Here is a 13,236-nt window from a genome sequence, read left to right on the forward strand (position 1 = left end):
CAAAGAGGCAGACCAAGTTCCTAAGGATGACACTTGAGGTTGTCCTCTGACATGCGCTTGTACACACATGCACACACATGTGCATGTGCACCCAACCCCTCACACTTTCAAAGCCAGGTGATGTGCGGTATTACGAGGTAGGTTTAACAGGTAACACTAACAGAGTAAGAGTGATCTCCAACCCACCTAAGGGAGTCCTACCTAGGGGATTAGGACTCTAGCTTCTGACCAGCACCCAGGCTAGCTCCAATACCCAGGTAACTACCATAGTTGGGAATCTGCTACCTCTACTGCTGGTTGTAGGCCATGTTGCTGTTGCTAAGTCCTGCACCTACAAAATAAACATCCAGAGCTAGTGAGCTACAACTTCTAGGTAGCAGAAATGACAAGTCATTTCTCCTCTTCTCCAGGGTCACTCTCTTTGTACCACAGCATCCAACAGGAAGAGCCAGAATTGTATTTGTCACCCTAGCTGCAAGGGAGTCAGGAAACTTAACCGCTAGTTTCCTAGGCAGAAATGTATTTGTCACCCTAGCTGCAAGGGAGTCAGGAAACATAACCGCTAGTTTCCTGGCCTTTATGATGGAGTAAGGCTTCCCAGATGGAAGTAGAATGTTTATGGAAGGTTAGTCATAGGGAACTTAGCTGAGTGAGCCACGAGACACAGCCTCATATAGTTAGCTGGAAGCGAATGTTAGTTGTCAAGGATAACCTGATGCACAAGTCTTGGCTGCTAGGCCAGGGTTTGAGTGTTTCTGCTTTGACTTTGACTTGTTGAAGTTGACCGCTGCTTTGTCTCTGTTTAGATCCATACATCTTTGTGATAGCCTCACAAGCAGGGAGCTATCTTCATCGTCTGGTTAGGGAAGAGCTGCCTAGAAGATAGTGCATTAGGGGAGCTGAAAATGCCAGGGTGGGAGGCCAGGCTCTCCCTCTGTTCTGTCTGTACTTGTCGAGAATGGGACAAGCTTCTCCACCACACTAGGCCTCAGTTTCTTCACTTCAAGAGAAGTGTTAGGTGTCCTTTCATATCTCCCACATCCAGCCAGCTGTGAGGTTACTACTGCAGGAAAGGATCTGGGCCTGTTGGAATGTTCAGATGCTCATTGGCATCGGATATCCTGGCTTGGAATTACTCAGCTCATCTCTCATCTACCCAGATGTCATGAAATTGTGAGCTGGTTTAACAGAATTGAGTCAGTATCGCTACAGTTAGTGTTTATGCTCCAGAAAAAGAAAAAGCCATTAGAGTCCCTTTGAACTGGGTTATCCGTGGCTTGTAGCTGCCACCAAATGCAGTTCGTATGCCTATTCTAAGTATCCTAAGCTGGGGTGTAGCCCAGTGGCAGAGCACTTGCCAGGCACACCCAAAGCCTTGGGTTCAATTCTCAGCATCACCCAATCTGAAAAGTCATCGAGAAAGACGTCAAACCAAATGCTCAGAGAAACTCAACCAGTGTTAGCCAGGGTCACTGGGAAAATGTTAGATGGGTTTTGCTGGCAGTGGGCCATCCCTGGGACTCCATGTCACAAGAGGTAGCAGCCCCTTCGTGTGGAAAGCCAGTCACCTGCCAAAGGTGACCTCTGTTGTCAGCCAAAAGAGACCCTTAACATGTGCACTTTTGGGATGGGCTGAGGCTAAATGTGTGACCCAGCAAAAATACAAATGCGGTGTTACATGTGCAGAGCACTGAGCAGGGAAACCAGAACACTCTCAGGGAGCTCAGAGGAACCTGTCTTTAGGGACAGGGAGGATTTAAACAAGGGACTGTTAAAATAGTCACCATTACGTACATATAAGGGATGTTACTCTGCCTCTGAGGGGAAGTTCATATGCAGGCTCCAGTGCCGCTGAACCTGGAAGCGTCAGCTCCCTGTCCTGGAGAAGCAAGCGCGTTGTGTACTTACGTGAGGCAGTTAGGCTGGGGAGATGGCGAAGTCACAGGACGCTTGCCACCGCTTGACAACAACTCACATGGTAGGGAGAGAGAATCAACTCCTCACCCTCCCACTCCACCCCGTACACACATGCAACATGGTAAAAGCAATCATGTACACGTGTACATATATATATATATATATATATATATACATGTTCAAAGGGTATCTGGGTGTGGCACTTAACATCTGTAATCCCAGTAGTAAGAAATCTGAGTTCAAGGCCAATCTTGACGACCTAAGAGCCCTGACTCGAAAATAAATGAAAAGATGGTGGTTGCCAGGACTGGAGAGAGGACAGGGAGACAGACGTTCCTCGGGTATGGTTACATAACACTGTGAATCTGCATAACGACACTAAATGGAGTCCTAAAACGGTAAGGCTTATACATATTTTGTCACATCTTGCAAAAACTATTTAAACACTAGCTAGAATTTGTTGAGTATCTATGATGTGCAAGGAACTTGCACAGTTGGGAGGTAGGACCTGAGATGCCGGAGTCTCCCAAAGCTAGGCTCCTGAGTGGGCTTCTGAGGATTTAAATCCAGAACTCCAAATCCCAGTCCCATGCCTCTGAATCCTTCCTACTGTGGACCATAGGCTTTGGCCCAGGCACTCGCCTGATGGTCTGCTACTGGCTGCTTCGAGTGATTCTGGCTTCTGCCTCCTGCTGCAAATTGGATTTAGCTTGTACATTGTTAGTACCTCTGACCTGTGGTTGCCTTCTCTGTTATAGACCACAGTGATTGACTATGTGAAGCCCTCAGATCTCAAGAAGGACATGAATGAAACCTTCAAGGAGAAGTTTCCTCACATTAAGTTAACACTCAGCAAAATCAGGAGGTATGGAAGCTGCCTGTGACCCTGGCCTTCTCTCCAGGGCCCTCCAGCACACAGTGTATTACACTGAGCTCAGTGTATTACAGTTCTTCTTGTTCCCCAGGAAAGGAAATACAGTCACGCTCACTAGACACTCTTCCGCTGCTGTCTGACTCGTGTCTGGATGGCGCGGGAGAGCCTGGGGCATCAGGCATTGGGCCAAGCTGACCCCCTGGTTGACACAGCTCTTGGGGCGATGTTCATTCAGTGAGAAAATGCTGTCTGCCTGCAGCTTCCCCAGCTCAGTAAAACAGAGGTTATAAAAATGACAGAGGATGGATCTGCGTATGGAGCTCAGTTGATGGAGGGCTGGCTTTTCCCGCACGGAGCACTGGGTCAAGTTCCATCACCAAACAACGCTGGCATGGTTATACAGTCCTGTGAACTCAGCACTTGGGAGACAGAGGCAGAAATCTGAGGTCAGCTTAGGATACATGAGTCATGTCTAAAAAAAAATAATCCAGCCAGAATGGGCAGCATTCGGGTCCTGGCGTTCCGAGATGCAGGCAAAACAGAAGTGCATAGAATGGGCACCTTAAGGCATGAGAAACTCCACCCACCCAGACATGACTTCAAGGCCCTATCTTTGAACAGCCACCAAAACAGCCAAAACAGAGAAGCAGGCCCAGATTTCCCAGACAGATGATTGGATGGGTTTGTGGTGACCCACATCTGCCAGCCACTCGCCCTGCCAAGCTAGAGAAGACTCGTATTACAGTGCCCACACAATGTATCCAACATGGCCAGGGTGTGTTATGCACCACTGAGAATCCCGGTATGTGCAGGTTTTACCCTGCGGTGTATCCTAACATAGTTTGATTCTGGCATGTTCCAAACCAAAGAATAAAAACATTGAGCACATGCTGTGTCCATCCATGTTACCTAGGCTTCCCCAGGGACACCAATGGGCTTGCTCAGGCCCAGCCCTTTTCCCACCTAACTTCACAAGCGTGATAATCAGTAAGCACACCAGCCTTACTGAGGTACTTAAGTGTGGATCTCCTCTTTGACTTTGAGGAACCCCCTCTCCCAATTTTGCTAGGGACTCAGCCATAAACTATGTCCAGCAGTGTCCTTTCGTGTCCTATATTTGGAGCCGTCTGCCAATCATCCCTGGAAGTGGGGATCTGGACCATGCTGTGTCTCTGTCAGAGCCCCAGCTACATGGTTCGCTCCCACATCTACTGTGGACTAATCTTGGCCCATATCCCTTGTGGGAGTAAAATAGAGAAAATGTTTTCCAGATGCTGTCACAGTGTTCTTGTGGGTCCCCTGAGCTGTCTCAGGACTCCTGCTTCCTGTCTTTCCCTAGCCTGAAGAGAGAGATGCGGAAGCTCGCCCAGGAGGACTGTGGTTTTGAGGAGCCCACGGTGGCTATGGCCTTTGTCTACTTTGAGAAGCTGGCCCTCAGGGGAAAGCTGAACAAGCAGAACCGGAAACTCTGTGCGGGAGCCTGTGTGCTGCTAGCAGCCAAGGTCGGAAGTGACCTCAAAAAGCATGAAGTCAAGCATCTAATCGATGTAAGTGAGCTGTGTCTTGGCTGTGGGGAGGGTCCCCGGCAGGCAGAGGACCTTAATGGTCAATAGAGATAAGGGCTGTGAAATTGTTTGTAGGAGAAATTGATGATCTACCTAGATAAGACTAAAAGGCCAGCATGGGTCATGACCTAAAAACCTTCCTTGGGTAGCATGAGGGATGAATTCACAGCCAGAGAAGTCATGGTAACCACAGGACATCTTTGGAGCAGTGTTACTGCAGAACAGACAGGCTGGTTCAATGGGGTGGTGTTGAGTGTCTTAAAAAGGCAAGCCCTGGGGTTGGGGATTTAGCTCAGTGGTAGAGTGCTTGCCTAGCAAGCGCAAGGCCCTGGGTTCGGTCCCCAGCTCCAAAAAAAAAGAACCAAAAAAAAAAAAAAAAAAAAAAAAGGCAAGCCCTGCTAAAGCAAGGAAACCCTAATCACCTAGGTTGGATTTACGAGTGCCTGTCTTAACACAGAATGTGTAGGCAGACTTTGTGGTATAGGCCCATAACCCAGCTGCTTGGGAGGCAAAGGCAGGAGATTGAAGTTCAAAGACAGCCAGGGCAACCTAGTAAGACCTTGTTTCAGATTAAACAGAGTGAAGGATTACAGCACAGCAGTGGGTTCCTGATCGGAAATGATCTTACCATGTCTTTTATAGCACCCTATGGACAGGTGGCTGGTGACTAGAAGGTGACTTCCCATAGTTGTTCAAGGTCACCGGCTTGTCTACTTCCTGGCTTTTTTTTTTTTCCCTGAATCTGGTCTCTCTTTTGTCACTAAGCTTATCAAGACCACCCAACTCATCCCAGCCTTACAGTACATCACTGGGGCCAGAGCCAGCCGCATTAATTTGTGAGGGAACACACATTCAGTACATATAGTCAGAGCCCCATGGGGGTGGAAGGAGCGGGGAGGGGTTGTAGGCAAGAGCCTTCATGGCTGTTTCCAGAAAGGGGTGCTCACCAGGTAGGTGTGCAGTTAGGGGTGGCCAGTTTGAAGAATGCCAGTCAGCACTGGACTACCTGCAACCGGAGAGTGGCCACATTAGAGGGAAGGAAGGAGCAGGTGTGAGAGGGGAGCTCCAGATTGATTAGCTTGTGTTTTAAAAGCATTCTCACAGGTGAGTGGGGTAGACCTGGGGAAGGCAGGACAGCCAAGAGCACAGGACAGTTGGTACGATGTCCCGTACATCTGACTGCCCCACTGAACACGGAAATGCTCATTGGATGCCAAACCCGAGCTAAGGATCTGTAGACTTGTGCAGTTGTCCCATTTCTTCCCTGGCTTGTCAGTCACAGCCCCAAGTACAGCAGAGAAAAGGCCCCCGATAAGCAATCTGTACATTTTAGGTTGTGCACAAAGCACGGTGATATAAGCTTACCCTGTCCGACCTCAGCAAAAAGTGGGCCCTGTGTCCCGGGTAGCCCCCTTGTGTACACCAGCACCTACTAGTCACCTCATTTGTGAGATTGCCTGACTGCCCAAGCATCACAGGGCTTATGTCTGAGTAATGTCCTATAGCATGACACCTTCGTCTCACTCCAGCTCATCCTGTAGGCATCACAGGGCCAAGCACAGAATAAGCAAATGAGAAAACACATCATCTGTGAAACTCTCACTACATTTGTTTTAGTTGTTGTTGGTCTTAGTGTGCACACTTTGTACGTTAAATTTCACCATAGATATACTATTTTATTAAAGATCTACAGGATCTGATACTGTGGTTTCAGGGATCTACTTGGGGAAAATGTACACGTCTGCACATACATGCGGAACTAATGCATTTTCAGAAGTAACACTAACACAGTTCTTACCATTTTTACACTGTACATATTTAACACCGTTCAGTGTTGTTCCACACAGCATAGGCTGACAGCATCAACGAAGAATTCAACAGTCAGTCGAGAGCAGCATCCTACCCCGATATCCCTCCCAGTTTAACCTCAGTGCTGTGGGTTACCACTGTTAGTGAGACATTTCATTAGTCAAACGCTGAGCTTAAGCCAAGACTGGGTGATCTAGGAATGGGGAGACTCCCTGTCCCCCCACAGTTTCTGTATCTAATCCCGGAAGCCTGTATTACTGAGAAGCCATTGGTCACTCAGCTGTTTAGATGTGGGACAGCCTTATGGGGACTTGGGATCATCACCAATCCTCTTGTGCCATGCAGATTGCCTGGGGTATTTGCTGGCCAATGTGATCTGACCTCGAAGCCTGACTCAGTTATAACAGAATCCAGCTAGAGTCAGGTGGTGGTGGTGGTACCCACCTTTAATCCCAGCACTCAGGAGGCAGAGGAACGTGGATCTCTGAGTTTGAGCCAGCCTGGTTTACAGAGTGAGTTCCACGAGAACCAGGGCTACACAGAGAAACCTTTTCTCAAAAAACGGGGTGGGGGTTGGGAATTCTAGTTAGGTTGCTTCTCAGTGCATCAGTTTTCCCATCCTGTGACTGTAAAAGAGGGATCTTGATCTCTCAAGTTGTTGCCACCTATAAAATGGGCAGAAACTCTCTTTGAGAACTCTGAACTCTTCGAGGAGTGAATGGCGTTGTCACGGATGCCCAGATAGACCTCTGACCCTTGGGGAAGGTGTGCTATCCACATCGCCAGGCTAAGGCGGGAAGCACTGCCTGGACTAACCCCTCCTTCTCTGCTGGGAATGGGTAGATAGGTGGTTGGGCATCTCTTTCTCATACCTGAAACTCACATTGAAATTAGTTTTTATTGCAGTGGTTTTGGGATTGGGCCACACTCATGCCTTTCTTGGGGAGTTGATGTCTCTTGAAACTAAAGTAGCTACAAGGGTGGGAGGAGGAGTCCAGCTGCGAGGCTGTCCGTCCTGCTTTCTGCACAGCATGGACTTAGCCTGTCCTGGTTTTACCCTGAGATGGATCAGCACACAGCCTTTACTAGATGCAGCCGCCTGACTCTGGACTTCCAGCCCCCCAGAACCTCTGTTCTTTTTAAAGTCACCCAGTCTCTAGAACTCCCTTGCAGCAACAGAGCGCAGATGCATCAGTGATAAGGACTCACTTGATAGAAAAATTGCACTTGGAAAAAAAAACAAACCTGTTTTTATGTGCAAAACTAAAATGGCTCTCTTGGCTTTGCAGAAACTGGAAGAGAAGTTCCGGCTGAACCGACGAGAACTGATCGCCTTTGAATTCCCAGTGTTAGTGGCCTTGGAGTTTGCACTTCACCTGCCAGAGCACGAAGTCATGCCTCACTATAGACGCCTGATCCAGAGCTCCTAGCACCGGCCCCAGGAGGGCTGAGACTGCTTCCTCAGTGCAGTGGAGCCTCACTTACTACCAGACAGGGGAGAGGCGAAGCGGCCACCACTGAGCTCAGTCTCCTTGCAGCTCCGCTCTCACAGAGAAGCCTAAGTTCCTGGAGAGACTAGGGAGAGCTCAGGCTTGATGAGGAGGCATGAGCTGGGGATGATGGAGGCCCTCCCAGCTCCGCAGACAGAGCTCAGCTGTGCCCAGCTCTTCCTCTCAGGCACATGTGAAGCTTGACGCTGCCTCAGAGCCTTTCCTACGGGACCGGTCCTGAACTTGTAGCATGGTGTGCTGGGACAGAGGAGGGAACGGATTCGGGGACACTGCTTCATGTTCCCTCACCCTGTGTCAAGAGCGTGCCAACCTATTTTTATATCTACCATCGGAAGTGCACTTCCCTGGGGCACAGGGGTATGGGTGTGCAAGTGTCCAAGGGGCACTGTGACACTCAACCTCAAAGCCAATCCCCCCACCTTCTATGGAGCTGACTTGTAATGCCTTCTAGGTAACAACGACTCAAATCCAGATTGACATCTCTGCTCTTAGGAGATAACACTGTTCATGAAACCGTACCTGCCACCCATTGGATAGGGTGACAGTTCTCAGTGTAGGTAGGGTAAGTCACTTGCAGAGTGGTGCGCTCCGAACTCCTGCTGTCCCATCACGGCCGCAGTTTAACCCTCTAGCTCTTGCCTGTGGAGACACGAGGGCTGCACTCCATAGCGTGTATTCCTGTGCTCTATGTTAGAGTGCATAATGAGCGCGTTTATTGTGCTAATTACATGTGTGTTTTATAAAAGTCTGTACTGGGGGTAAGACGCATGATCGGTGTCTTGTGGTTTTTGCAGCTGGGACAAACTACATTTCAAGCTGTGGTTGAACTGATCGTTAGTACAAAATTGTGACTTGTCCTGAAGCATTGGCCATGCTGTCACCAGGCGGTCATTCAGGTGTGCCCTTCCTGACGAGAGCCTGTGGTCATGGAAAATTAAAATATTTTGTTGTTTACATATACACCAATGTGTGTGTGAGCGTGAGTCTCAGTGGCTTGTACACTCAGCTTCCCTGCCTCCATCCCAACTCAGATCACAGTAGCAGCAAAGGCTGCAGGCAGACCCTGTAGAATTCTCCTGGAATTTCCTGGAGAAAGAAGAGGGGAGGAAGCAGGTGTCCACAGTGAGATCTCAGCCCTTCAAGATGGCTCTCACTATGTAACCCAGGCTGGCTTCAAACTCGAATCCTCTGCCTCAGCCTCCCCAGTAGGACTGTGGCACTACCCAACAAACAAACTGCTCATTAGGCCTAGTCTTGACTGTGTTGACTGACCAGTCTGGTCTCAAGTCCTCTTCCTGCCTCAGCTTCCCAGCAGCCAGGCCTGCAAGTGTACACCACCACTCCCGGCTCCTGCAAGGTGGGACGCTCAGTTGCAGCTGCTGTAAAAACGTGAGCCTTGCAGGCTTTTCAACCGTGTGGTTAGCTGAATTCAGCCTAAATATTTTGCTATCAAATTCCCTTGTCCAGGTATCAGTTGGGTAGGATATGATAGCACCTGGTCTTTTTTGGAAACTCAAAAGTTCAGTCAGCTAATATCTAAGGAATACATCCTGTTTACAAAGCAAATTGGGAAACACAAAGACTCCAACTCTCTTTCCTCCTCTTCAAAATGCTCCCGGCCATCTTTTGCTGGCATCTTGTCACCATGTACATCACAACGAGGCTCTGGGCTCTCAGCCCCTCTCTCAGAACCTGCAGAAGACAGAACTACCCTATAAACAAGGCTCCTGTAGGTAGGAATGGCCCAGGCAGTTCCCAGACACTAAGCTGGGATTTGGGGGACCAATGCTTCCCTGTGTCTTGAAACCAGATTGATCTTCTTGGACTTGGGACGATGGGTTTGAGTGACTGTAGATGGATTAAGACATTACTAGTCTTTTTCCTTTTAACTTAAGTGCTATCGTTACAAGTGTGTGGAGTTGGGAGTCTTAATTTGTTGGGGGTGGTGCCTTCATGAGAGTGAGAACATTGCAACAAGGAGTCTTCTTGCCATGTTCACAGCTCCAGCTTTCTGGAGGCCAACGAAGATGAGGGGCATCAGGGATGTGCATCGCAGACTCTAGACACTTCCCCAGCCTTGGGTTCTGGCAAGGAGTCCAGGGGAGACCTGAACCTGTGCTGTGAGAAAGTCACAAAGTCACGAAGGCCAGTTCTAGAAGTTTCTATGGCTTTGCTCTTTGGCCTTTATCACGAGGAGATCCAAAGCCCTCTTTCTCTGAGGACCGCCCTGCACTTTCTTTCTCTAGGGCAGTCTCTAGAAAAGCTCTATCCTTGGGTCAACAGAGAGGTTCCCAGTCTGGCCTGCAGGCCTGGATGGACATCTCTGCCTCAGTTAGCCCTGTGTGTTAAGGAGTGCAGAGAACCAAACAGAAAAAAACTTTGACTGGGCCAGTTCCCTCGCCTCTCTGTACCTGTTCAGGAAGCCCCAGACAGCATACATTCAAGTCACTTCCTTTTGCTAACTCAGGAAATCTATGTCAAATGAAAATATGGTTTGTTTTCCTCGGCAATCAAAAATTCCTCAACAAGAGGAATTTTGTCATCAACCAGCAGACTCCATTTGGAGTGGGTCACTTCACACAAATCAGTCCTTGTCACATGTCCCATTTCAGTGACCTAGGAACAAGACAGGATTGAGGGTTCTTCCCTTCCTTGTTCTTCCTTCCTGTTCCCATGCTAAGCTCTGTGCCCTGCAGGCCCTGGCCTCTGATAACTCAGGAGGACCTAGGCTTCCTGTCAGAGGGCAGGGGAGAGCTCATGTGCACCCCTAGTGAAGGCAGAAGTCTTTCCAAGTAGGGGACTTGCAGGGAGCACCCTGTGGCCAGGGCAGCCTGCAGTCACCTTCCTGGAACAGTTTAAGGACAATGCTGCCGGGTGGGGACAATGCTGGGGACAAGAGGAGAAAACAAACACCAGGAGCACAGATAGGGATTCCCGTATTTAGGTGAGCACCAGCCTGAACAAAGGCAGTTCTAGGGGTGCAGCTAACTACAAGGCAAGCTGATAAGGGCTAAAAGAAGAAAGTTGGCTGCATGAGGTAAGTGGTGGGTGGTTTGAGAGGACGCTGAGACAGGTTACTGGGAATTAAAAGGTGTATTAGAAGAGTTAGTAACACCATGGACAGACAGGCAGGGGCAACAGCAAGGCAGGCTCTCTGATAAGACCCAGCCCGAGTGTCAGAAAAGAGACTCTCCATGGGGAGGCTCGACAGGAAGACCAGCAGCAGGCTCTGATTCCTAAGCAGGAGGCAAGGAGACTCACCTCCATGAATGTCTGTTAGTCACAAGTCTCTGCAGTGTCAGCAGCTGTGAAAGGGAACAGCCTCTGAAAAAGCAGCAGCAGCTAGATCCTAACATTAGGTCCTTATGGTTCTCCACACAGCCACTTGGCAGGGACCCTGCGGGGGGGGGGGGTGTCCTAGCAAGACTTTACCCTAAACGGGCCCATTCAGAAACAAAACTTTCCAAACAAAGTTTGCAGGTACGGGGCTAGGGCCCACACTGCTCTGCGTGTATTAAAAGCTGCTAGGCAGCCGTTCTCCATAAATGCAGAATATAAGTGACCTCTGAGAAAGAACCAGTCACCATGTATAGAAGTGTCTGAGTGGAGAAAGGCATACAGAAAATAAATGCAGATGGTTTTGGAACAGCAAAGAACAGTGCCAGCCACTGGCTATCAGCCCATGCATCCCTTAACCCAGCCTAATAACGTCAGGATGCACAGGACCAGAAAGACACATGCTGGACTAAGCCACTGTCATATACAGGGCCCACACACACAGCTGGCTTGAAGTGGATCCATGCTCGTTGTGACTTAAGTGTGAAATGTCACCCAGAGGCTCGAGTATTTCAACACTTGGTCTGTAGCTGGCAGTACTGCTTTGGAAAATTGTGAAATTTTCTGGAGCCAGAGCCTCTGTGGAGTCTGAGGGTCACTGGGGGCGGGACTTGAGGTTCTGAAGTTCCTCTGATTTACTTCCCAGCTGTTCTCTGTCAAGGACACCTGTGACCAGCTGCCTCATGTTCCTGCCACCCTTCCCTTCCTACCATAACAGACTGTGCCCTTTTCTAGACCTAAACAAACTTCCTCTGTGAAGTTGCCTCTTGTCAGGTAAAGAGAAAAGCAACTTCTATAATCACCTAGGCCAGCAGTGGCCATGGGCACTGCTTGGGTCAGGCCTGTGCCCCAGGCTGCCCAAGGGGCAGGGAGTTTCCACAGCGGAGACTTGGTGCAATACAGTGAGCTGTGCAGCTGTGACCTGGTGCCATCATGGGTAAACCAACCTTCAGATACTTGGCATTTTTTCAGTGTGTCTCACACCGGGTTCTGGAAGCTTCTAAATCGAAAAGCCAGTGGTCAGGGATAGGGACCTCTGACAATACAGAACCAAAGAGAAACTCCAGGTGCAGGCCAAGGCCATGCAGCAGAGGTAGAAGTCCATATTCCGGAAGGACAGGTGACAGATGGGACAGTTTTTAGCAGGGGCTCTGACAGAGTCACAGGGAAGAAAAGGAGTCCTAATAGGACTCCTAGTCTATGCAAGTCTGGGAGGGTTGAGGTGCATAGTGTGGCCATCAGAGATGTTCTAGAAGATCAGACAGGAGGCTGGCAGTCGGGACTCAGAAGATGGAAAATATTGAGCCTGAGAATGTGCACATGATGAGGCACTCCTGCTCCATGGAGAACACAGTAAAGCACTGCTGGAGCACCTACAACTGTGCGATGACAAAATTCACTTATATTCCATCCCTTTCTCTTCTTTTAATTTTCATTTTTGTTTTTCAGGACAGGGTTTCTCTGTGTAGCCCTGACTGTCCTGGAACTCACTCTGTAGACCAGGAAGGCCTTGAACTCACAGAGATCCACTTGGATCTGCCTCTGTGCCACCCCCACTAAGCTCAAGTCTTTTCTTATTCCCATTTCTTGGTTGACAGGAGTGTTGAACCTTAAGGGACACTGGTGAAGTCCAAGGCACATGATGCTATCAACTATGTGGTCCCATAGCAGTGAGTATTTGATGATGTCTCTAACAAGATTACCCCTGGCAGCTGACTTAGGGTGATATTGAAGACCTGTGCAGTCAAGCCTTCCTTCTGGTTGGTTACCCCCGGTCCCATTCAACTGCCTGGGCAGCCGTCCTCTAGAAGCCCTTTGGTGGCATTTGTCAGCAAAGTTACCTGTGGCTTCTCCTCCCCTCCTCTGTTCCCATGCAGAGTTGAGAGCTGATCTTCGGCTTATGAATGCAGGGCTAGCAGGCTTCCAAGATCTCAGGTGTATGAACCTAGCACCCCCTACTCCAGGCCAGAGCATTCATTCCACAGACAGCCAGGGGCAGGAGGCTGTGCCAGCTCTTGGCTCTACAATGGTTTCCACGCAGGGCTGTAATTATGGGCCACGGTCACCTGGAGCAGCTTCTTTTTTTCCTGTGGAGGACTTAGCAACCGCTCACAGACAAACTATCTGTGGGTCTTTAAGCCACTAACAGATTCCCCAGGCACCCAGGTTCCAAGAGAGACACCCCCATATTGTATAATGGGTACAACTCAGTTAGGAAAGCTCT

At 49.3% G+C, this 13,236-nt stretch overlaps 2 protein-coding genes across 4 annotated transcripts in view; one reads left to right on the forward strand and one right to left on the reverse strand.

Annotated features, from left to right (window-relative positions):
- Positions 1–8,636, forward strand: part of Cables1 (Cdk5 and Abl enzyme substrate 1) — a 103,595-nt gene extending 94,959 nt beyond the window's left edge. For both annotated transcript variants that reach the window (NM_001415691.1, NM_001107404.2), the window contains 3 exon segments: positions 2,676–2,782; positions 4,131–4,338; positions 7,455–8,636. In NM_001415691.1, the coding sequence (NP_001402620.1) occupies positions 2,676–2,782; positions 4,131–4,338; positions 7,455–7,595 (456 nt within the window). In that variant the 3' untranslated portion in view covers positions 7,596–8,636.
- The window catches only part of Slc35d4 (solute carrier family 35 member D4), a 144,082-nt gene that overhangs the window by 6,630 nt on the left and 124,216 nt on the right, over positions 1–13,236 (reverse strand).

The sequence above is a fragment of the Rattus norvegicus genome, chromosome 18 (genome assembly GCF_021556685.1).
Source record: "Rattus norvegicus strain SHRSP/BbbUtx chromosome 18, alternate assembly SHRSP_T2T, whole genome shotgun sequence".
In the NCBI taxonomy this organism is placed as follows: Eukaryota; Metazoa; Chordata; class Mammalia; order Rodentia; family Muridae; genus Rattus; species Rattus norvegicus.